General features: G+C 36.3%; 1 protein-coding gene across 1 annotated transcript in view; it reads right to left on the reverse strand.

Moving 5' to 3' along the window:
- Positions 1-27,241, reverse strand: part of LOC149176428 (DNA polymerase epsilon catalytic subunit A-like) — a 125,097-nt gene that overhangs the window by 16,027 nt on the left and 81,829 nt on the right. Inside the window, 12 exon segments of the mRNA XM_089419910.1 lie at positions 12,394-12,525; positions 12,859-12,925; positions 13,086-13,246; positions 13,417-13,465; positions 13,615-13,877; positions 13,989-14,048; positions 15,536-15,610; positions 15,858-15,941; positions 16,040-16,141; positions 16,286-16,418; positions 26,284-26,348; positions 26,449-26,641. Coding sequence (XP_089276036.1) covers positions 12,394-12,525; positions 12,859-12,925; positions 13,086-13,246; positions 13,417-13,465; positions 13,615-13,877; positions 13,989-14,048; positions 15,536-15,610; positions 15,858-15,941; positions 16,040-16,141; positions 16,286-16,418; positions 26,284-26,348; positions 26,449-26,641 — 1,384 coding nt within the window.

Below are 27,241 nucleotides of genomic sequence, written 5' to 3' on the forward strand. Positions count from 1 at the left end.
CCTCAATAGAGTGATTGAGGAAAAAGTGTTCATAAAACAACCTCAAGGGCCTTGAGGTACATGAGAAGGAGTCTCATGTCTGCAGACTGAAGAAAGGTTTGTACAGACCTTGAGCAAGGATATCAGATGAATCTTGGTTGATCTAGTTACTATATGACTTGTTTTTTGACGAGAGCAGGACCACGTGACAAAGGGAGCAACAGTTGCAAGAGGATTTGCTTCCATGATAGAGGGAGCAGTCAAGCCCTACTCTAATGTCAAAGGGAGTTGATCTCTAAGTTTGAGATGAAGGATCTAGATTTGATGCACTACTTCCTTGGTCAAGGGAGGTATACTATCGAGATCTTTCATGATTGTCAGACTAGATGCTCAAAGACAGGAGGTCTCTAAGAGAAAAATGTCCTTCTATGAGTGGAGCATGTCAAACAACGGATATGCTTCAAGAATCAGTAATAGTAGAGGGATCAACTACAATTGCCACAGCCGGATCTGTTTCTATTTCATAGGGAGCACTCAGTCCAGGTGACAGGGAAGCAGTTGTAATGATGGATCTAGTGAAGGAAGCCGATCATTTCGTGGTTGAGCTAAGACATGTGAAACAACATGTAATGAGGTACCAGCATGGTACAATTAAATTTGGATTAAGATACGTCTAAAAAGATGAAGTACAGTGTAGGGATATACGGATTCAAATTGAGCAGAGAGTGCAGAAGACAAGAAGAGCACATCAGGATGTTACTTTAGCTTGGGTTACACTATGATATCCTGGATGAGCACGAAGCAGACATTTGTCACACTCAACACTACAAAGGCTAAGTATATTGCAATTAGTTTGGTGAGTTATGAAGCAGTGTGGCTTCGAAAGCTACTTGCACGATTGTTTGACTAAGTGCTGGAGACGACTATGATGACAGGTCAAAGCACATTGAGATCAAATACCGAGACTTGGTACAGAAGGGAGCAGTATGGCTCCAGTACATTACTACGGAATAGCAGGTTGTTGACATTCTCACAAAGCCTTTTGTCCCAATATGAAGTTTGTTTACTTCAGGGACAAGCTTCGAGTGGTTGAGAATGTTTCCCTCAGTTAGAGGGAGTGTTGATGTTGTTGTATCAAGGGCAAACATTCACCCTTTCATGTGGCTAGGGAGAACAGCCCAGAGAGCATAAGGGCCCGAATTGCTCCCCTGTTAAAAGATTCTGGCCATATTGCCAAGAGGTACTTGGCTAGTGGGTAGAGCAAGTGCTTTTAGCATCATGCAAGTGTTTTACCATCCAATTGGCATGCAAGAATGGTAATTGGCCCAGGGTTTCACCATTTTTTTGGTCAAAGTGATTGATCTTGCTTCAAGTGACGACTTGTTGAGCTGGTGACGTAGGACTAGTCTTCCTTGACCACAGTCAAAAGATTTTGACCATATCGCCAAAGGTTTGGTTAGTGGGTGACTAGATCCATTTGAAAAGGGAATTTGACTAGTAGATAACTAGATCCTTTGCATGATGCTGATGCAGGATGCTTTCTACATGGTTATAGCTTAGAACAAGAGGTTTATGGATACATCAACAAAGCAAGCTCATTCAATCTTTTCTTTGGATGGAGAAATTGTTCGACAAAGAGGACATTTGAGAAAGTCAAAGATAAATACCTCCCTAGCTAAGAGGGAGTGTTGATTTTTGGTCGCTGTGGTCGGTATTCAAATGAAAGAAATCTAAAATATGAATTTCTGAATTTAATTTACCTCCAAAAGGTCAAGTTGGCCCATGGCTGCTTGGAAGCGAAAGCGAGAAGCGAGAGCGGGGAGAGACATTTTCAAAAGCTCCTGGGTCTAGCGCAATTTTGGGAGCGAATTTAATATAATATATATTTTGATGCATATATGTAGACAAAAGCATGTCGAACGATGAATTAGTGATAAAAAAACACAAAAACATGGATTAAACCATATAACATCATTCATCTAGTAGTTATAATCTTCATTAACCACAGGTCCACAAATTACAAGTTCTCATTTATATAACATGTAAGGTGCACATAACCAAAAGAGCATCGAGTGCAATCCATATTTGAATCGAGAAGACATCACAACAAATAGGCTCTAGACAACCTCTAGCATCCAAAAAAATCATGCTACAACAAATACCTACATATCATCAAAATCATTGCCTATCTTGGTATCTTTTTCATTAATATCACCCTCTAAGCACTAACATAAGATAGAAAAAAATGTAGCATGTCCAGTCAAGATTTTGTTTGAGTGGTGGGTACATTTTTATTACCGTCATGATAGAGGAGTTCAACAACTAATGTCACTAACATCAAGGTACATAGAGGGTTTGGTGTGGTTGACTAAATACAAGTTCCATACCCTAGTACATGACAAAATCCAATGGAAACATTGCAATCCCCCCAATCCTGAAATCCTGAAGAAAAAAAATGATAAGTCTACTAGATTTTGAGTGAGATCTAAAATTCTACTTTCTCTAGATGAAATCCAATGAGGTCAGAACCACTTTCAAACATCCTGAGTCATTCCATCGTAATGTTAAAAATTTAAGTAAAAAGATGAAAACGAAAATGTCACTTTTACTTTAAGAATTCAACATTACCATGAATTGCATAGGCTTGAATATTAGGTTGCCCCACTCAAAAACTCTTGTTTCTTTGAAAAAAAAAATGCATTTGGAACATCTTTGCGAAAAAAAAATTGTGAAGAAAGCCAAGGAACAATTTTTTTTGCGCGAGTGCACTACCCTGTAACCCTGAGTTGGCCCTAAAGTATAGGTCAACCCAACATAAGGAGACATGCCCCTTGGGCACCTCATGATCATTATTTATACCTACTTGAGCTCCTTATTTGGACATCAATTCAAATAAACAAATAAACTATTCTTCTATTCACACGTGTGAGTTAAGGAGGAGGATTTCTTAGGAAGAAGAGTTTTTTAAGAAGCCTAGTTTGACCTGTGTTAACCAGCATTGACAGAAGCATTTTGGGCTAGGTTGACCTAATTCTAAGGTAGTTGCAGGAGGCTAAATTCCGGCCATGTTGACTGATTTGACTAAATTCTGAAGTTGCTGCAAGGGGCCGAATTTCGTCCTTGTTGAGTGAGTTTGACCAAATTTAGGCAGCTACAAGAGATTGAATTTCAACCCTGTCAACTAAGTTTGACTGAATTCTGAGGCAGCTACAAGAGGCCAAATTTCAGCCCAATTAACTGAGGTTGATCGAATTCCGAGGCAACAGCAGGCAGACTAAACTTTTGGCCTGTTTGACCAGGTTTGGCCTGTGTGGTTTCTTTGGTCTATTTGACCAAGTTGAGTGGAAAATCATATTGTACTTTTGCTTAATTGAACAATTTCTCCTAAGAAAATATTGTTGGTCTTTTCCAAAGTTTGGGTTTTCCTGGGGTAAAATTTGTGTCTCTTTTGTGCTTGGCTATCTCTTTATCATCCTACTATCATTATTGCATTATTGTTGAGATTTTCTATGTGTAATTACTTAATGATGTATGTGATAAAAGTGAACTTGGCTAAAGAAATCATTGGAAATCTATGTTGCCAAGAAACGTGGGTTTGGGGACATGGATGGGTACGTCACTTTTTGAAAAAGGGTGCACGGGTTTGTCGAGGGTATATATATATATCATAGTTTAAAAATCAATCGGCTTGAACCAAAAACTAGTCAAACCAGCCGATTCATTGGGCGACCGGGTCAAACCGGGGTACAAAAAGGTTACAAAAAAAAAAAAAAAAAGGAACTCGGTTTATGGGCCTATTTCGCCAAAAACCCACAAAAACCGGCCCAAACCAGCCGGTTTATTGAGGAACTGACCGATTTTCCCATAAACTATCCAATTCCTTCATAAACCGGTTGGTTTATTACCAGGGCAGCTACGAACCCCACATAATGCAATTTTTTGAGTTTTGATGTTGTTTCCTCCCAACAACAACCTGTCTAAGAAAAGCATAAGTCTCCTCCCATTTGCCTCACATATCAACCCTAGAAACACTAGAAATCAATGTCAAATGGTAATGTTAAATTCTTAAAGTTAAAGTGACATTTCCTTTATTTTTCATTTTCATCCTTTAATTAAAATTTTACTATTACCATGAAATGACTCAGGATGTTTGAGAGTGTTTTCGACCTCATTGGATATCATATGGAGAAACTAGAATTTTAGAGTTCACTCAAAATTTAGCAGACTTAATGGTTTTCAGGATTTCATGGTTTGGGGGTTTGCAATGTTTCCATTTGAATCTATCATGCATGAGGGTATGAGATTGGCGTTTGATCAAGAGCATAAAGCCCTTTAAGGACCTTGATGTTGGTGGCATTGATTTTTTAACTTTGTTGATGTTGGTGGTATTGATCGTTGATCTCCTCTACCATGGCCTTAGCAATAATGTACCCTTCACTCAAAGGAAAATAATTGGTTAGGGATGTTGAGCTTTTTCTACCACATTATAAGGCTGAGGAGATGAACCCCTCACTCAAACCAAAATCACTAGTTAGGCATGTTAAACTTCAATTTCTATCATATTATAAGGTTGAGCAATCCAAGTCTGAAGACTTTGAGCGAGACGATGTTTCTATATCTCTTGCTGATGATCCCATTTTTAGCAGCGTTGAATCAATGATGAGTTTGATGAGTGATCATGTTGATCAGCGATTTGTAGTTTTGATATCTATTTTTGTTGCTACTACTACCACTACTGCTAAGGTTGCAGAGGAGTTTTAAGAGTCCTCAAACACTCAACTAGATTGTCTAGCAGTGGTGATGAGTTTGATCATGATGAGGAGTGATCAAATTGATCACTGATAACTAGACTTGGAGTAGGCTAGTAACCCCATAGCTTATAACATTGTTTTTGGACTCTAGAGGCCATTTAGAGCCTCATTGATTATGTATTATGTTGCTGATATGTATTGCACTCGGTGCCAATTTGATATATTCACCTTTACTTAGTATATAGATGAGCAAACTTTGCATATTTTATCTCTATTGGTTTGGAATCATGGCTTTAAATCTTAAAAATAGTTTTTCATTAAAAATTAAGTATTTCATGTATTTTTTTAAAGACCAGTTCATTGAGATCTGACTAGTGTCGATTTGACCAGTGCCAATTTTTAAAACTATGATATATATAAATTATAATATATATGAATTTGTATATTATATAACTTTAAACAAGAAAAATAAAATATTTATGATTTAAACTTTAAAGATTTAAACATGCACATCATTCAACATTCACATTGAAATTTCAAAATTTCTAGTTTGATATCAAGTGCAAATTAGAGTTAACATATTAATAAGAATCATGATATAGGTCCATTGTCATACTACATTCAAAATTTGCCCTAAGGCATCTCCAAACATGAACTAGAAAATTTCAAAATAGTGAACAATGGCTTCCTCAAGCCATGTCATCAGCATCACTTCGATCTCCAGTCAGCATGCTCTCCAACTACATACCTACAATAGTAATGACCTTAACATAGCTACAATAGTAATGACATTTGGCCTACATAATGAATCTACAGTGGCCATCTCTAGGTCGAAACTGCAAAAAGAGAAGTAAAAAGGCCGAGCTTGAAAAGAATTACAACAAAATCAATAAACTAAATTGATCCTAGCGTTCCTAATTTTGGGGTTCCACGCACCCATTGTCAGGATTCGACACAACCAGTTAGACAAAAGAACCCAAATTTTGGTTGCGAAGAACCCAGTGCTTACTCGAAGAACCGGATTCTTTTGTGTGTTTTAGAAGAACTCGTACCGAAACCCAGTACTTGGGGACAAGAACCCGAGACAGGTTCAAGAACCCCACCCCGGGTTCGCAAACCCATGTAACGCAGTTGGAAAGTAATTATCAGTATAGAAGATCAAAATACTTAAGAAAATCAGCAAATACTTGACCTTATTGCAGCACTGATTGCTTTAAGGTAATTCTTCTTGTTTGTAAATATCTATGTTGCACGAGGACCCGTCCCCACCAAAATTCATGGCATTTCCTTCGTCTCGATGATCCGAGTCCTTCGGAACTCGTCAGAAACTTCCCCATTTGACCAAGGACTCCATAAGGAACTTTTGGACATCTAAGTTGTCCCTCAAAAAATCGAGGGACTTTACAACGTCCCCCAATATCATGCACACTAAACTTTAAAATAATTTAAATTAAAATAAATAAATTTGAAAACCTAACTTCTAAACTTTAAATTCAAAAAAAAATAAAAAATAAAAATTTTGAAACCTAAACCCTATCGCAACCTAAACCTATCGACTAAAATAAACCTATCGCATTCACACTAAATTAAACCTACCACATACTACACACTACACTACACAGTGGCGGCGAAGGTAAAAACTATTACAGAGACACGACGACAAAGGTAAACACAGATTGCGAAGGTTGCAGGTAAACACTAAGCTCGAGCGAAGGTTGCAGCTAAATACTGGTTGCGAGGGTTGCAAGTAAGAGTCGAGCGAAGTCTGAGATGGTGGGCAAAGGTAAACGTTGAACAAAGAACTCCATTCACGGTGGCAAAGGTAAACAGAGCTAAGAGAACTCAAGCGACAAGGTGAAGTCTAAGACTCTTAATTTGGGATTTGCAATTAAATTTTAATGACTTATTCATTTTTAAAATTTACAGTCACTATACTCCATCAATTAATTTGCCTTCAATTTGAACTTGTCTCTTTCTCCATGTCTGTGACAAACCTTTTCTTGTCATGAATCTTTGAAATTTCCCTATGCCACAATCACCGTGACTTTAATACCATATTAAATATATGCAAGAGACAAGCAACAGAGACTAGATGAGAGATAATGTAACGACCTACCCCGAATTATGGGCAGAATAAGAATATTAGCATGCATATGATAGCTACATATGCATGCATTGCATTAGTATACTTACTAAGTGATTATAAAGGATGTCTAAATAAAGGATAAACAAAATAATTATTAAAAATACTAGATTAAATACCTAAACCATTAAGAAGGTAGATCTTCCCCTAAACATAACACTCTAAAAAAATAGTAAATATGATTGTTTTTTATAGAATTAATACTTATAAGTTGTTACTTAATTGTTCTTATTAGTAACATAAATCAAATATAATATATATTATATATACAAAATAAAAAGGGAATTATATATATAATATATACTATGCAAACTAAAAGAAAGTATATAGTAAGCCCATGGGGCTTTGGATTGACGGTGAATGTGTGCACTGTTAAGGCACTCCTTGTGATAGGTCACTGGTTCATATCCCCCATGGGTGCTTACCTACCAAAAAAATAAAAAAGTATATATATATATATATATATTATATTAACAAAAGGAACTAAAATGTATTGGGATACAATCAAAGGAATACACTATAAATAAGAAAAACGGGGAATATAAATGAGAGGAATAAAAGACATGTCGTAAAAATGAAGGCGGCAACCCAAACCATGAACATACTGTGTTAGAAGGTGGTCACCGCTTGAGAATTTGGGAATAGTTTAATGACATGGCAATGAAGTAATGGAGGGCAGTGTAGAGATTACAGGAGGAGGAAGGCACCTCATGAATATAATAGGATTGACAGAGGACTTTCAGAGAGAAAAATTAGAGGGCGAGGGAAAATTCTGAATCTGGAACAAGGGCACAAGAAAGGGGAAATTTTCTGGTGAAGCAGAGGGGACTAAAAGAGAGGAAGAGCCATAACGAAAGAAGTGAAATTAACTGTGAAATCAAGATTTGAGCATTTTTCTTAGGGTTTTGGGCACGGGGGCCAAAAGATTTGAATTTCAAAGTCTTCTGGATCTAGGAACCAGATAGGTTGATCCCAGATAGGCTGGGAGGAAATGGTCGGTTTGGTAGCAGAAGTAGATTAGGAGCAACGACAACCGGAATCGACTTCAAACGGGAGTTCCAAGTAAGTATTTGCAATTAATTTGGTAAATTTTAGGTTAAATTTTGATTGTCGTATTGTGGGTGAAATTCATGCCCTACAGATAAGATGATATATCAATGTGCTACTAAATTACTAGTGGTGTTGTCTATATGCGTCGCAAGTTCCATTATTCATTTTAGGAACTAATCAACTAATTGCCTGAATACATTAACATAAACATCATTTATGATATATAATTTTTTCACTTTATGGCATTATTACTTTTGTACATAACATTTGTTACTCCTGAAATAATCATTACAATGGCTAACTCATCTTTAACGCTTAATGTTATAAGGTAAATAGATGGGATGGTAATACTCTTTGTGCTTTGTAAATAATAGTGATTTTGAATGATTATGATATACATTACACTGATGATAGGTCCTGCAAGGTTCCTAATTTCTAGAATCTTTATTTGGGATTTATGACTTTATTTTAATGACTTGTTCATGTTTACAATTTTATTAAATTTTCCTTTTAGTCTTTAAAGTTTAGTTGCTATTTAAATTTTGTAATGATTCATCATGCATCATAGAATGATTATGTAGATAGTAATAGATTGTAGGTTGTAGCAGACTACTAACACTTCTTAAGTTCTTAAAAATGGGCAATGATGATGAGATTTGTTTTTGTGATGCGCAATGATGATTAGATAGTATTAGACTTTAGTATTTTATTTTGTAATTTGAATTTCAAAATTAGTCATAGTTCTAATTTTTATATTTTAATTTATCATTCATGTTTATGTTGAATTACTAAATTCTATTTCAATTTTTATTTTTTAATAAATATGAAAATTAGTTGTCAAGTCTTACTAGCACAACTGGTTGAGGATGGGCCTCGTTAGCAAGGCGACCCAATGCTAAATTACTAAATTCTATTTCAATTTTTATTTTTTAATAAATATGAAAATTAGTTGTCAAGTCTTACTAGCACAACTGGTTGAGGATGGGCCTTGTTAGCAAGGCGACCCAAGATCAAACCTCACAGGCGGTGGTTGTGCCCTGTGCTAAGGGGAGGAGACATGCTAAAAATTCAGTCATCTTAGGGCTGGTGATCTGGAATTTATCCAGGATAAAGAATTAAAGGTATTACAGACTCATGTGCATGGATGTGCCTATATTACTTTATGCAACGGATCGATAAGATTGCGAAATACATAAACACTAAAGCAGTTAGAGAAAACACAACAGTAAAACATGTAAATACAGGTTTAATAAGAAGTTCACCCAATGCTCCTGGGCTACGTCTCCTGGTCCAGCCTTCAGTGGTGGCCTCTCTATTATGTTTTCTAAAGCAGAGTTTTTACAACAGTGAGCTCAATTTGAGTCTCACTTAACAGATATAAATCAGTAGGACTAGAGTACACAGACTCTCCTTACTGAAACTCGACCACTGATGGTCACAGTAGTATGAGCCCAAACTGAGACTCATACATGACAGGCCTATGCCGAGGAGTTCGCTTGAACCTCTCAAGCCTTCTCTCTGGCTCTGTCTCGATGCTGCCTTTGCTCTGCAGGTCAGCTCGACTTACTTTCTCTGTTCTCTGCTCTTAGCTTTCTTACTGGCTTTTCTCCTTTCTAGCTGCTTACTTTGTCTCTGTCAGTTTGTGGCTTTAAAGCCAATATGCTTTCTGACTGTTCGTTTCCGCTTCCCGGCGTTCTAGTTCTTCTACCTCTGTCCGTTTGAATTCCCCTGTTCTGCGTCATCATCACTGTGTAACGCTTCATAGGGAGGTGGCCACCTGTTTCATAACGAACTGAGTGTCAGTTCTCTTGGAAATGTTTGAACGGTCGTTATTTTCGTTTAACTCCCAGATTTCCCGTGAACATGATTCCTTTGCCAACTCATCGTTCATGTCGGACTTCAAACCTTTATACAACTCGGCCTGTTCACCCCGTTGAATCCGGTCATCCGTCGGATTGCACGTCCACCGTCGATCTAGAGCCTCCAGATCCTACGGTCTCCATCCATATCGGGCGAGTAAGTTGCACGATGATTACCTGTCCGATGTGAGCGGTTTTCTCTCTCTTTCGTCGGACGCGTGGCACCCAGTGTGTGGCATCAAGCGGGACTCAGTTGAAACCGCTTACCGCTCGAAACCCTTCTGATATCCTGCCGATTTTCGTGTGGGACCCGCCTCTAACGGAATCGGCGAATTCCATACGGTTTTTGACTTTTCGGTTTCGATCGCTCGGGGCTTTTTCTTCTCTGAGGGGTTTGCCCGACGATATGCGATTAGCGACTTGTCACATATCAGAAACCTCCCCCGTTTCTCAAAAAGGCTTCCCGTTTTGCTATTTTGTGGCAGCACGCGTTACCATGGGCCAACAGTTGGCGCGCTTGGCCGAGGGTCCTCGTTGCTTGGCACTATTCACAAATTACAACTGTTCGAGGATATTTCTGATAAGCTCGACCTTTGTAAGACTTTGAAACTTTGGCATGAATTTTACAGAGTTATGAAAACTTAAGAGAGTTCTTTAGGATCCAATTCGGATCAGTTGGTGTAGCCCAGGCCAGGTGCGATCCTTGGGTGACTTTGACGGATTAGATGCCCATGGGTCGAGGCTCCTTAGGCCACAAGTCAAGCCTAGAGGATCACAGACAACTTGACAAACAAACAAAAAAAATATGAAAATTAGTTGTCGCACTTGTCGTCCCCAACATACCGTCCCCTAAAAATTTGAGGGTGCACTCTAGCCGTCGCAGAAACTTGTCCCCCCCCCCCCGAATACCCCGCGATCCCCACAACCAGTGCAACATAGGTAAATATTTATTTTCTGTATAATATAACTTGTAAGTTGTAAGCCATATATTCTCAAAAAATTAGAAGAAAAAAAACAATATTAAATTTAAAAAATAAAGGATCAATCAGATATTCAATGACCGATCATAAAAATGAACATCAGCAAGCAAAAGTTGACCATGACAAATTATAATATTTCTGTGACAATCAACAAATTATAAGATTTTTGTGATGATCAATCAAGAAACAGTAAAAATCTGACTTCTGGCATACTATCCTTGAACTTGGCCCTTGTTTGGAGACAGTGCTTTTAGTTTAGAAATTGACTTGAATAGAATAAAATATTATCCAGCATTAGGCACATGGGGCATACTAAAATATTTCTTATCTTGAGCCATCGTTGGGGCAGTGAATTAGTAGTAGTGGGCTACGTTAGTACATTCTGACCTTTCAAGAGACAATTTTGTATTTTGATCTAATTTATCAGATGCATTTTGTCTTCGGTTTTAGATTGAAATTTGACATTAACGATTAAAGTGGCTGACCTTTAGAGAGTGCTGGCAAAGGACTATAATTATTATTTTTGGTGTTTAATATCAATTTTGTGAGTTCTGTTAGAATATTTTACATTAATTTCAAGGAAGTGCTTCAGACCTTATAGGCACAATCTGCTTTCACTATAGGGAACAAGTCCTCAGGAGACAATACTAAATATAATGAAACTGTTAAGAACGAATGCCTATTTAGTATAACAGTTGGCACATCAGTATCTGAGAAATCTTTATTCTGAAGATAAAATATAAAATCTGAGTTGAATAGATGTAGTGTAAACAATCTTAATGAAATAAGGAAAACAAAACTTGCATGAAATTCAATTAATTGAGATATGATCCTATAACTTCAAACTATTAGAAGAAATATACAACAGTTTGTCAAGAGTATATAAAAATAAAAAATATTAGATAAGATCTGACTTTTGAAAGTTCTGTGTCATATGTGTGATACTGTAAAGGAACAAGATAAGTTAGTTTTGAAAACCTTCATGGGCTGAGCTCTTTCTTTTATCTATCGCTGCTCCAAAATTTAATAGAAACTGCAGTCTTCCTTTGAAAATAGACGCAGTAGAAAAAAAAGTATGGAATTAAGTTTTTTGCTATATTGGCCGATGTGTTCGACGGACTAAAGAATCAACAGGATCAAGAGACAATGAGTTTAGATATTAGGTAGTCTTCAGAAAATGCTTATGTTTTCTTGCTTTATATGTTTGCCACATGATCAGGTTATCATCCCTCTTATTCTCTTATAACGACTTTTAAGGGCAAAGTTGTCAGCCTTGTTCATAAAAGGTGATAACTTTCTGACAGATGAGCAAAGAGAAAACCTTTTCAAAAGAATCCATTTTTGGATCAAATTAATTCTTAGGAAAAGCAAAAATTGCATTCTATAATCTTCAATTTGTTGATCCAACAAACTCCATGAAAATGGTATCTTGCTTGGTTATTCTAAGGCACTTGCTTCAATTTTAGTTTAGGAATTAGATTCTTCAGATTGACTGTCATTAATGGAATCAAAAGATAGCGATCAGTCAGTGCAGAAATCCAATTTTCCAAAACTAGTTAATCTTGTATACTTATTTTGGGAGAACAGGTAAATGCTAACAAATGCCTTTAAAATGACCTCAGCCGGATTACCTGGATAGCCTTGGGTAGATACTCTGCAATATTCCAGCTTGATACTATGTCTGGTTGAGTATCAGCCTCTAAAACTGAATTAATTGACTCTGTTCCAGCAACAGACTTTGCCTGAATTCCTCCATAGTTATACTGAATTACAAAACACAAATTAATCCAGGTTAAGCTTTTCTTCCTGATGAGAATTTGCGTTTTAATTTCAAAAGAATAAATAAATTAATATTTAAATATTAAGCTATAAATGGATCATAAATAACAGAACATTAGTTTGTTTCATTAAATATATGCGATCAACAAACTAATCTGCCTCAAGACATACACGCCGAATGAGTTGCTGCAGATTCTTTGTTTTATATTATAGAAACAGATGAATCAAAGAGTTAAACAAGCACTAAAATATGGAAAGCATATTTATTAGAGATGCATGTGGTGTTTGACTTGAGATCAATAGATTGTCATGTCCACCTGGTCCATGAATAAAAGAGAGTGCCAAAAATGCTGAGGCTCTAGCTCAATCCATTCAAAAAGTTCCCTGCACAGAAGTCAGAGCCATTTTCCTTTCTTCAGAGAAACACATGTGGTATGTTGTAAGAAAAAATATACCTCCCTCTAAAAAAGGGAAACCAGTTAGAGACATGGCATATTATCTACATATATTTACATATACTAAACATTCCAAGTTGGAAAAGTACCTGCTTTGAAGGGTTTTCAGAAGGTATTCACAGTAACCTTGAGCTGTTATTACATTCACTTTTCCGGTATCAATAATGATTCTGGAGAAATCTGCATAGATGATGGTTGCCCCAAGTTTGCGGAATTCTGCTATTAGTAGAGCAAATACTTTTTGCATAACCTGTCAAAATGAAGTTTACTAGTATAATTAGTTAAAAATCCATCCATGATTCAAAATTGCCTCTCTTTTCTCCCCCTTTTTTTATCTCTTGAAATCTCATTTTACAAGAAAAAGTCCACTTTTCAGTATTAAAAAGTCAAGTCTATAATGAACTTCAGGAAAATTCAGACCTTTTGTAGAACTCGATGAAGAGCTGGATCATGTAGCTTTGACTGTGGACTGAGGAAGAGAATATAGGACAAGAAGTCAGTTGTCTATAGGGGATGCCAGAGATTGCTTTGGTTAGTGGGAAAATGGCACAGAATATTTATAATAGCCAAACAGTACAATGTAGCAACAGCATAATAGTGCATCTGATCAAGAAGCACCTGCAAAGCCAGCGATATATATGTTGCAGCAAAGCATCTGCGAAAATGTTTCCAGAGGAAACTGCATCAGCTACACATCCTTGAACCATTTGCTTCAAAATACGAAAGGCAGGTGCACAAGAAGTTGCTTCATCCCAGCTTGTTGATTCACTGCCAAACTGTCCCCCTCCTTTGCCATCTAGCTCAAATCCTAATAATGTTCCTCCTTCCATTTCATTCACCTGGTTGCTCTTCAATATTGCATTTACTGCAAGATGATGAATCTGTACAATCAAAAAAGGTTAAGTTCATGACATCATATGCAAAGATGATGTGCACAGTTAAACTAATAGAGAACGAAAGAACAACATGCCCAGATGGAAAGGCGGGCAAACCTTCAACTCTATAGAAACTGTCCTATATGCTCCTGGGAAAACAAGAACAGGTTGTTGCACCTGTACCATACAAATCCACAAGAGTGTCATAATGCAATTCCAACCAAGTTAGTCTACAAATAGAAAAGAGGTCTGCATAACATATCATATTCCAAGTTAATATAGAATTTATCTTAGAATACAATGAAATGAGACAGTATAAACAAAGGTACTAACTAACTCACTTTATCGTAAGGCAACTACTTGGAGCTAAAATCAGTTCATGGAACTGAATGACCAAAACAGGGAGATGGTAGAATTTGATAAAATTCAAAATTAGCTGGTGAAAGTTAAAAGAACCAGAAGGCACAATACACTAATTTAGATATCTGATATTTAACTTTAATTGATTTACACAATAGTGTAAACTTCACTTTCCATTCTTCTAAATTAAAACAACTTGTATTCATAAAAGTAACAATTTGAAAGAACTCCCTAAATAGGATGAAATATTGATTTTCAATAATAAATGCTTGAATTATCTCAAGGCAACCATTAGGAGCTAAAATCAGTTCATGGAACTTAATAACAAACTTGTGATGGTTTGGCATCAACCATGCCATGGCCAAAGATTAAGTTAAACATGAGGATGACAACATGCACACTAAAACAGGGAGTTCGTGGAATTTGTTAAAATTCAAAATCAGCTATTGAAAGTTAAAAGAACCAAAAGACACTATTTAGATATCTGATATTCAACTTATGTAATTTATACTGCGGTGTAAACTTCACATTCCATTCTTCTATTCTTCTAAATTAAAATAACTTAACTCATAACTGTAAAAGTAACAATTTGAAAGAACTCTTTAAGAAGGAAGGAATCTTGATATTCAATAACAAATGCTAGAATTATAAATGTCTTCGAACAGATAAAGGTCGTTCCGCTTGAGCAGCAATTCAACTCACCTAACTCGGGCTAGCATTTTATATAGATCTTGAAAACTAAGAAGTGAAACCATTGACTCGTGAACTACACAAGGTGGGCGAATGGGAAGCAAGATTGAAGAAATCAAGCCATTTTTAATTTTAACACCAAAAGTAAATGGTGTTTAAATGGGATTTGTAGATGACATATACTGTGCAGATCTGCCATGCATCCAGGAACCCAAACCTAAATGATTTTGAAAGGAAGTGTTAAATCAAACGATCATATGATTAGACTCCTCCACAAGAATACAATTTTCAGCAGTATGCTAAAGTATGGTGTTCCAAAATCTTACAGATCAAGTTGGAACAAAAGAATAATACCAAGATATGGGATAGGATGACATTCTTGGCTAGGAATATTGAGAGCATGTTAAAGCACACTACAAAAAGGCCAATCGATATGTAAGCATGACAATAAGCCATGACTTTTAGTTTTGTCTAGAACAACATTTCCAGTTCCTAAAAATCTTTGAAATAAAGCACCTATAGCAAATTTAATTTAAAAAGGGAAAAAAATATAAAATAATAAAAAACAAAGATATCATTTCAATGGCTGAGTTCACCCTATTCCCTTTTCTTACTTCATCTAAAAAGCTTGGTTCCTCTTCTGGAATACCTCCCAGATCTGGAATTCCATCGTCTGATATCCAAAGCACCTAATTCCACAAAAAACAAACATAAGCCAGAGATAGATAAAAAAAATTCACCATCAAAACCATAAAATGTGCCCTTTTGTTCATTCTGTGTATAGAGATGACTTTATGACAAAGCACACAAGCACTCTGGGGCAAAATCTAAAATGCATTGTATCTTTAGAACTCATTTCAAAATAAAACTCTTATACAAAAATTACCATTAGTGGATATTTACTCAATTATGCATTATCATTACAGGACAACTCACTTGTTGGCGATCATGTAGGGCTCTGGAATAAAAGATGTCTGCAGTAAATAGAAGCCAATCAAGGTCAAAGTTACCTATGGGTACCTGCATCAATGTGATTGTAACAAATCAGACCCGTGTCCTTTTTAGGAAAGTTTCTTAGTTCTGTCATAAAAATAACAGTTTGAAATAGATTTCACTACATGTGCATATCGAGAAAGAGCAATTCTTTCATTCAACCACTGGGATGATGCAGCACAACGTTGCATCCCCGTCTTTGCTGCCATACTCTGCCATCCAAGAGCCTGTAGCAAGACAATGAAAAGAAAAAAAAATATCAGGCAAAAGAATGAAGTAGGTCACTCTTGTGGATCACCAAGGAAACTGAAGGAACTTTGCAATGTTGTCAACGATATAGTAATTCTAGTTATTGATAACAGGAAATGAACCTGGTATTGACTATCACGAGCATTGCAAGGAACTTTGATGCAAGGAAAATCCAACAGGACAGGAATAACTGCATTTAATTGTTCCGTATTAGGGCATTCAATGACACTAAGTGTCGGACCACGATGCTGATCCCTGGTTCATCCAAAGAAAAATATTTCGCATCAGGCATGATTCTAAATTTCAAGATCCATTTAGTCCCCATTCTCTCTTGAAATCAATAAGTTCACAACTGTGCAAATAAGCTGCCGCAACATAAAAGAAATGTAGACAAACAGTTGCAAGGAATCATTCCACTCTGGTCTAACCTTTTCTTAACACACGAATTTGGAAGGTAGTCCTCAAAAACCATACCTAGTTTGATTTGTGTCATTCAATTGTGATTAAAATTTCCAATGATTGCAATCCACAAAAGCCACTCAGATTGGAATCAAATAGCTTAAGAAAACTGTAACGGCATCTTATAGTCACTACTAAATATTTTTCAGCCAAATAACTTCTGCATTGGTACTGTGTAGCAATACTGTTTATTCTTGCTCATACAGTGGACACCAGAGACGTAACTTACAGAATAAAAAAGACGCTATTACCAAGCACATAACATAAATTTGAAATCTACAAGGTCATTAAAAATCTCTATTCCATCTCTATATTATCTAACAGAAAGAGTTTGACACCATTACTTTCATTCTTCATTATGTATTTGTTGTTAGGAGCAAACAATGAGCTCTAACATTAAATATTAATACGTGAACTTTTGGCATACTTGACCATATTATCTAATGCTGGATGACATAAACATTAGTGACATATGACCAATATATAGCCATAAACATTAAGCACACCTTCCCTAGTGCAGTGCTCAAGAACCACTTTCCAGGCCTCTTTTCCTTCGACAGCATGAATCCTCTATGTCATGCATAGCGCCTTGGTTTGAACCCTGGCTCTGATGATACCCATTCCCCTGAATCCTCATGGGGTACAATACAACTCCCAACTGGCCCAGTGGAAGCCTAGACTTTTATCACGGTAGCCCACAAGAAGTTGCAAAGGAAGTTTTCAAGGAAACCATAGGCTGGCTTGGACAGGGCCCAACAAGAAGAATAGTATACATCGGAAGCCGCCAGCACTTTGGTGCAGATTTGGAAATTGGCTGCCAACAGTGAACACCACGGGTTTGCTGATCCACATATCTAACTTTTTCTCCATCTGCTGCACCACCACTTCCTAGAATTCCTTAGTGGATGCCTGCAAATCAAAACTGAAACCAAGGAGTTTGAAAATTTGCCCTGCCTCAATCTAAGTCCAGCATTGAGAGTACTAACTGTTGGCACTGCACGTAGGATCTAGTGTTGCCCATTGGATACTCAGCCCTGAGGAAGAACAAAGATATGCTTCCAGCACTGTTAGTTTTCTAAAATAGTAATGAATGCGTTAATGGAAAAATGCCCACTAACTAACTGGCCACCCTCTGGCCCTGCTCAGGCTCGAGGAAATTCCTCAAAGGTGCCCCAAATTGACTCTAAAATGATCAAATCTCTCAATGTATTAGTAGCCAAGACATAAAGGATTGGGGCCAAGGAGAACCCTTGTCAAATGCAAGTGAATAAGTCATTTTTCTCTGATTTAGAATGAATGGATGATAGGCTAAGGCATCCACAAAGAGGGTTTCAACAAGTGAGAGAAGATGGCCCAAACCCTAAGGTTTTACAAATAGACAAGATTATGGGCCCTTCAACACTGGATTTCTCAAATTCAATCTTGTTTTGGCAAATAATCTTGGGAACTACATGCTTTGGACATAGGCCCACAATGTTGGTTGATTTTGAAGGAGGTATTGAGCAAACTAATTGGCTGCAGTTCATGATAAACCATAGATCAATACCTTGGTTATTAACTAGATGAGCCCATGGTTAATTCATGCCCCCAAAGACTGATTGTATAGAGATTCACTGTAAACTTGGGGAAGGCCCGATCTAACAAAATCCCAAGTGGCTTTGCAGAATCCATAGGGAAAGCCTTCCAAGTCACAAGACTTTTCATTGGCCATTTCATGCAATGGTTGCACTTACCTCATCTAAAGACAAGTTGCTTCATATGCCGCCATTGCTTATCTAAGAGATTGCAAGACACACTGTCAAGGTATTTTTGGTAGCTTCTTAGTGTACGTTCAGCATCCTTTGAGATTGGAACACCATCCTCTAGTGTTCCACAAACTCATGTTTAATTCCTCTTGGGAAGTCATATGATCACCAGTTGCCTTTAAAGCAGAAATGGACTCACCAACCTTTGTTTGGCTTTGAAGAATGCCTTGGTAGGCCTACCACTCATTTTAGGCCAATGCAACCGAGCACACTCGAGTAGCATCATGACCATCATAATGGACCAAGGGTGTTATAAATAGTTGTATCTAGAAAATGATGTAAATAGGAGAGTAGTATGTATATGTTATACAAAAACAACCTACCTCTAATTAGTTTTGTGAAGTATATTTTTGTGGAAAATTACCACCAATACTATTCAGATCGTACAAAAATACCAAAAGTCGAATATATACAATTACGTACAACCATCAACATAATCTTGAAAATGTAAACAATGCTGCAATAAAATCTGACAATGAAGCTGCATAATGACTTTTGGCATCTTTCATAAGTAGTTGTTTGTCATGACCCAAAATTCAGAAACAAAAGTATCAACGCCATTAGCATAAACTTACAGCACATTTTTCATAACTGTGATGTTATACAAACACAATGCCACAGTCAAGCATACACAGAGAGAATAAGCAAACTAGAGTCCCAAAGAATAGATCAATACCTTGGTTGGGACATACAAGAGTTCCTTTCTTTAGATAAAACATTAAATGCTTGAGGCACTGGGTGATCGCTAATGAGGGGAGTAGAGCCCATGCTAGGCTTTTGCCTGGAAACTAAATAATGTCGCAACCATCTTTCGCATTTTACATTTTTCTTTCATTGTAATTTTCTATGCTTTTATCTTTCTTTTAGCTACATCAACCTCCAAGGCCAAGTTTCCAAGCCTAGACTCAAGGATGTGGATGAAGGGTGCCAATCCCAATGACCTATGACCACCAACCCAAAGAATGGAGATGGATAAGAGGGAAAGATAGAAACTTGGAAAGCGGTAAATATGAATTACTTTAGGCATGCTACATCAATCAGCGCTTCCCAAGTAGTGCCCTTCATAAACCCTAAGGCCTCATAGGAAGCCCAACTAGACAAGAGTCAAAGACTAACCTCCCACGTGAAGCAAGGGAACAAGAATACAGTCGAGATCAGTCAATTATCCGGTTTTGCCCTGTGATCCATATTAGTATGCCCACAACATTAAGGGAAAGCACATGATTGCAAAAATGGTTGAAGTACGTGTTGATGGATGACCCACCTTCCTTCAAAATGGAATGCCAGATGGGAGAGAAATCATGACCGGAGCAAGAAGTGGAGAACCATGGCATAATGTTATGTGTTGATTATATAGGGTTATTGGTTGGTTAGCTATCCAAAGAAGAGAAAAGTTATCTCCCATGGACTACCAACTTTTTGGTGGGTAACATGCATTAAAAAAAGAAACTCCATACAAGTTAATAGTGTTACACTCGATGTCTCTGAAATCGACATCGGGGAAAATTTAGCAAAGGGTCTATAAAATGAAAAAATCATAAAAAGGAAAAATATCATTAAAAATCAGAAAGCATCGGCAAAATTTAGAAAAATAAAATCAAAAAAGTGACTTCAAGTAATTTTTTGTATTGACTCAACTTTTACAATTCTATCACGATTTTACCCGGATTTTATCGTGATTTTTATAATTTTATCCCAATTTTTCAGACTTAAAAATCAGCTATTTTTCCGACCAATAAAATCGATGCTTGAAAAAAAAAATCGCACTGTGGCGATGTTATCATGAATTTTTGTGATATTTGACACATTGGTTACACCGTTACACTTATCGGCTATTTATTGTCGTTATTATGATACATTGTGAAAAAATTTGAGTGGCCATAATATCATGATAATTTAAGTAATTATTGTGATAATGAGAAAATTATAGCTCTATCTACATCAATATCACCTTATAATTGGATTCTTGGTGTTTTTACCCTCATTTTGCAATAGTGAGTTTTTTGATTGAGATCTGAGGATGTTATGACCATTTTCCAACAAGCAAACAAGGGGAAATCCATTGTTTTCATTACCAAGGTCCATCTCAAGAGATACATTTATTTTTTCTTTGATGTGATTCTATATCATTGAATCAAGACTTATGATTCAAGATAGATATGATATTTTAGCATCAATGTCTGTTAGGACTTGTAACTCAAGAAAAATATCATATTTTAGTATCAACGTATGATGTGCCACTTCACATCTAATACATCTTATACATCAATTTTATTTTCATATTTATGTATCAATGTGTTTGTTTGATGTTGTTGTTGCTTCAAACGTTCAAAAAATTGAAAAAAAAAATATATATATATTAATTTTGTATTTTTTCGGTTTCCCAATATTTTTCGATAATTTTCAATACCATTGATAACTTATATTATGGATACTCAATGATAAATTCACCGATTCAATAAATGTAACTTAATAAGCAAAGAGACAAATATGCCAATATGAGAAAATACAAGATAATATAATATATGATATTATATTAACATCTAGTGAATGACCACAAAAGTAGGTCACTGGTGGTCATCATAAGATAAGCTAATTTTGTTAATGTCCATTGGTGACCATAATAGATGGTCAATGGGGCTCAAAATATAGGCAATGACATCGTATTTGTGGGAATGCTAAAGCTACTCTTGAAAATTAAAGAGAATAAAGACATGAACAAGTAAAAAATGCAAGTACATAACAAAAACAGAAAACATTGCTCAATATTTTGAATAAATGTAGAGGCAGATGAGGGAGAAGAAACATATGCTAATGCATTAATCACTGTGAAGATGCGAATCCACTCACTAATGATGCCATCAATGGAGTGTCTACAGCTTAGGGAGCATGGCTTGATATATAGGCATATAAAAATGTGGGAGGGTGATCATATCTGACGATGTCTCAAATAAAATACAATAAAGTAGGTATTGGGACCATGTCACCCTAAAGAACAAAAGATTAAAGTTCAAAAGTGTATTGAAACACAAAAATGATAAAGTACAGCTAAAATATATGTACACATGTTTAGTAGAGTCTAAACTAAGTCTTATCAATTCCTCCCTTTTAGAGAAAATCATTCTTGATTTCTAAAGATGGAGAAATTGTTGCTCAAAATTTAATGAAGGCAAACACTTAGCCCAAGTGAGCAAAGTGACTTTTGACCCACTAGGTCAATAGCAATAGCAAAGTGATTTTTTGACCCACAACGTCAATAGCGATTTGAAGTTGCCTAGTGGATCCAATGCTAACTTCAAGAATGGTATCTTTAGGAATAGGAGATTGAAAAACTAGAATTGTAGCCTCCAAAAGTGTGACGGGAATCGATTCCTTTAAGTGATGCGGCTTAGACAATGTACGTTGGTTCAATTTTACTACATCACAAATGCCAAGTTGAGATAGTAGGACCAGTTTCAAAGCATTGGGAACCATTTGTAAAGTGATGGTGAAAGACCACATTGAATGGTCTTGAGCTCATGAAGTTACTAATTTTTGAAGCACTACCAATCCAAGTGAAGCTAAGCTCTACCACAACCTAAAAATGTGGAGCAATTGAATGTTGTTCATGCAATGACTCGTACTTTATATGTGTTTATTAAGAATATTGTGAACTCTTTTATGAATCTTGACCAAGTTCTGCACAAAAGAAGAAGTTTTGTTTTGCTCCTTCCATTGGTGAGATGTATAGGGGCTTGGGAGAGTTATTAGAATCTCATAAGAAGCAAGAGGATAAAAACAAAAACAACCTCAAACGACGAGCGTTGTTTCTTTTGTTGGTGGAAGATATGGAGAATATGAACTAAAGTTTAATCGATTACCTCAATTTGGCCATCAATTTGTGGATGAAACATAGTAGAAACTGCAACTAACAATCTAAAAGCTTCCAAGAAAATTCCAAACATGACTAAAAACTCCTAAATCAAGATTTGATGTGACAATCAACCTAAGCAACTCCAAACATGTATTCTACAACATTAGGGGCACCAATAGTTTTATTGTAGGCTATGCAAATTTTCATCTTAAAGAATCTATAAACTATTACAAAGATACAATCATGCTTATGTTGAGTGCTAGGAAAACTATATTTAATGAAATGTATGGAAATGCACTTCCTATTAGAAAGGTTTATTTTACTACAATGTGAACACCTCTAGGCATAGTCTTCTATATGTTTCTACATGGAAAGCCAAACAAAGTACCTATGTAAATGCAACAAGGTATTTTGTAGTTCAAATCGTCTCCATATAATGAAGAGTTGACCTCCTTGAGAAGGAGGTTTCTTGGACCAACTAGGACACAGTGGTTTCAACTTGCACAAGAAACCATCCATTATGGGCTTGAAAATAATTGTAAGTCAACAAATCTTTGGATATGGGATAAAAGGAAACTCCACTTTTAGACTCTTGTCACTCTCATTATTTTATATGGATGTGAGGGTTGGGGTTGAAATATCTCCATAGGGCCACGGAGGAAGATATAATAGATCAAAAAGTAGTTTATAAACTGCAATCCCAATATGAAAGAAAATACTCCCTATCCTATCCTCTTTATTGAAGCAAACTTTCCCCAATTGGAAGAATGGTCATGACTAGGTACATATATATACGAAGAAAATAAACAAATAGAAGGAAAAGTGTTTCCTAAAATTCCTTTTAACTCTAGCCGAAACCACCGCCTCTAACTTAAGTAGAGATGCATAATAATGCATATCCCTGACTTGAACATTTGGGGATGAATGATAAAATCATTTTGAATAATAATAATCAGATAAAAAATATTACTTTAAAACATAAGGAGAATTTGCAAGGTGATAAAGAGTTGGAGGGAAAAAGGAAACTAAGATATAGTCTAGAAAGAGAATTGCCTTACCTGTGGAGGTGGTATCACTATTGCTTGAGTTTGTCTTTAAATTGTATGCCATTGAATGTCCCCCTACTTAAAAACAAAACGTATGGCATTTGGGAAGCATCTATCCTAAACTTAAAACACTACAACATATTTACAACATAAAGGAGGCATAAGCAAAGAGTATCCTTCAACTTCTAGAAAGGACATTTTGCTTCAGGAAACCAATGAAGAGTCTTTGGATTGTTGGCCTAATTCAACGAGCAAGTAATGCGGGTGTAATGATGAACGAATTTATTGTTTAAATCCATGCCTCGCAAGAAACTCTTGAGATCTATGGTGTTAAAGTTAGTAGACCAGTCCTTCAAAACTTGAACATTAACAAGATCTCTATGAACTTCGATCTAATCAATCACAAAACTCATATATTGGTCAAAGGTGTATGCAAAGAATGCCTTCGTCATTTTAGCATGTAACATGTGTTGGCAAAGGAAGTTCAAAATTATGCTAATATGCTACAAATGATCTAACCAAGTTCTATTAAACACCAAAATGCCATCTAAGCAAACCAACATAAACATACATAGATTTGGCCAAAACATAGATGTTGATGATCCTCATGAAAGTGGCAAGGGCGTCAATGTGGCCAAAAGGCATAACCAACCTTTCAAAAAGACCAAACTTGATCTTGAGAGTTGTCCTCCAAACATTTGTAGGTTATTAGAACTTAATGAACATACACTCACACACATAATGGTGGAGAAATACAATAATGAAAATCTTTACTATTGATGATGCAACAACAAAACTCTAACACACACATCATGTCCCACTTTAAACATTTATGCTACTCCTATGTGGTTAAGGCAATTTAACCACCTAACCCTTGTTAACCTTAACAACTCTAACAGAGGTTCTCTCCAAGCTTGATGATACCCTGAAGCAAGATCCAACTTAGTGGTACTACTCACCCCTCTTGAGTTGATCAAGATGATCAACATGGGGAAACAAGTAGCAATTCTTAATAGTGACCTTGTTGTGGGGCCAATAATTTGTGCAAATCCAAGACTCAAGTTGCTCCTTCTTAGGTACCACCAAGGCAAGGGAGCCACATGAGGATATACCCATGATCTTAGCGTCCTCCAAAAGTTGCCTTTCCCCCACTATCATGATACTCTCAATAAGTGAGGTGTAGTATGCAAGGTAGTTAGTCAAGGCAAAACCAAGGACCAAATAAATGGAGTGTTGGATATTCCTAAAGGCAACCCCTTGGAATTCACAAATACATCACGTACAATTCAATAAATCATTGATATCAAGAAGAGGAGTGCCCCAATGTTGTCATCCTTGAATTGTCAAACAAGGCACATCATCATAAACTTGTTAAGGGCAACCTGCTTAACAGTTGGTCATTCAAAAAAGTATAAGGTGGAAATATTGAAGAAATGGACATGAATTTCTAGTCATTTCCATCCTTGTGCAATGTGTAGGTGTTGAATTATGCATCATACTGTTCCCTCTGGCTGTCCAAATTCTTTGTTCCATCTGATTTGAAACAAAAAAAGTAGTGAATCATCAGTTATAGTTGTGGAATGGCGCCCACTTGAAAAAATTGGAAACGTTTGATCATTTCACTCATTTCTGGAGCAATTTCACATGTTTTGATAACCAGTATTATATGTGAAAAACTGAACCTGCAAAAGATTTTACAACTTTTTGCAGAATAAAGTACAGCATTGCAGAAATGGAAAGAGACATTAGGGCAAAATAACAAGTTGGCTGTGTATCAATGACCTGAGGGAAAGAATTAGTGATATCAATACACTTGTAAATTGCTCAAACCAATTGGAAAGCTCAAAGGAGAATCTCAAGCAAAAGGAAAATCCCAAAGGAAGTTGGAATGTAAAGTTCTTCAAAAGCCTTGATATGGAGGTTTTAATACTAACCAATATGTGCACAATAATTAAAGGAGCTCTTACACAAGTGAATAAGAAAGAAGACAACTATACAATTATAATCTCGACACTACACGCAAGTTGTATACTCATTTGTATTATTTATATATAGGAGTACAACACTGTGGGAGAGTGTCCAAGTATCCAAAAAATATAAGAAAGTAGATAAGTGATCAATTTTGATGAGATCACCCAAAAGGTAAAATTTTAAAAAGAGCTAAAGTAAAATATTGATGAAGTACAATTATAATGCAAGTTCACACATGTTCACTAGACTAAATCTCATCATCCAGCTAGCTTTGTAATGTATACTTACTGCATCATTAATATGAAACTGTCTATTCTCTCCACTTCAATGGGTATATATTGTCTATGCCTTTCTGAGATCCACTGAACTACTATCAATGGCATCAACTGACTTAGACAAGACAACTGATAGGAGGAGGAACAATTACAAAGCAAATAACACCAGTAGTAAAGGCAGATAATGGACTATAAAAATTGTTCAAAGAATAGAAAACAAAGATCATAGAACGTCTAGCATAGAAAACAATTTAGGACTACCAACAAAGTTGAAACCAAGCAATGGAATAGTCACATAACGACCTCAAAGGCCTTACTGGATATATTTCATGGAGTGACAAGGCTAGGACATGTTCTTTTTGTAACATGTATTGAAAATATTGAAGGAAAAGCATTTTAGAAAAGAATGGTATCATTTCAAAGTCCATTCATGACTAAAAATGATCACGCTACAATACTTAAGACTACATCTGAGTTCAGAGTGATAGGGGCATCTTCAATAATCTAATCTAAAACTAAAAAAATGAATAACTGAAGCCATCATTATAATTCACTAACAATGCATGGTATAATAAAACATTTCATAATTAACAAGAAAGCGATACAGAAGCAAATGAGAAAGTGGTCACAAAATCATGTAAAGCTAAAAATAGTTGCATTTTTCCCAATCCACTGAAATGCACTTCTAAAATTGTAAAGCATGCATGGCACCTGTAATCATTTAGTGTTCTCTGCAGTAGCTTTCCCGCATCTGCAATAGAACTGACATAGTCCACCTAAACAAAAAATGTAGATGTGTTATCCCATAGAATTCCAAAACTCCTCGAGCTCATGAGGCATTAACCTACTCAAAATCAAAGCAATTAAAATGTGCACCTTGAAGACAGTAGGAATAGAATCAGAGTGTGTATCCATATTTGATGTTCCACTGCACCGTAAACCTTCGCGAAACTGCTTTTCAATCTGGCCAGAGGAGAGCTCCCTGTTCTGGAAAGGGTTGACAACAATTACTGACACCATGTTTGAAGCAGGGATGTGAAGAGCGAATAGGCCTCTTCCTTCAGATGCACTGCAAGCAACACAAATTCCACAATGTGTGTCACTTCTATAATCAGTTAATCTTAAAATACTATTGTAAATCGCTAATCTTTTCATCAGATGGCTCAAATTACCAAGTGCATAGTTATGCATACAAGTACAAATGTGCACAAAATTCCATTAGAATTGTAAAATATTGAAAATCGTAATAGTATGTTCTTCAACCAATTTAAAATAGTGAATTTCATTAATGAATATAGTGGATTCCTTATTGAAAGACAACAGAAGAAAGGCAAACATACATGCCAAATGAAGAATCCGTGTGAGTGAACAGTAATGAACTACTAAACATTTCCATGACAATAACTCAAATATAAACTTACTAATGACTAGCTCTTATACTAAAGTTGCAGGAAACGTGTAGGTCTGGGCCATAACATGTGCATCTCAGTACTGAAACACATGTGGTAAAGCCCTAAAACATGTTTCTGGCTGTACCAATGCACGCCATGTGTGGGAGACACATTTCGTACAGCCAGAAACATTTTCCAAGCCACACCAGCATACAACGCATGTCCAAAACAGTTTAGCTGAATTTTTTACTTGGCTTTTGACTGGATTTGACCAGAAA

The sequence above is a fragment of the Pinus tabuliformis genome, chromosome 4_1 (assembly GCF_031772625.1).
Source record: "Pinus tabuliformis cultivar Carrire ecotype Pingquan chromosome 4_1, CPIR1, whole genome shotgun sequence".
Lineage (NCBI taxonomy): Eukaryota > Viridiplantae > Streptophyta > Pinopsida > Pinales > Pinaceae > Pinus > Pinus tabuliformis.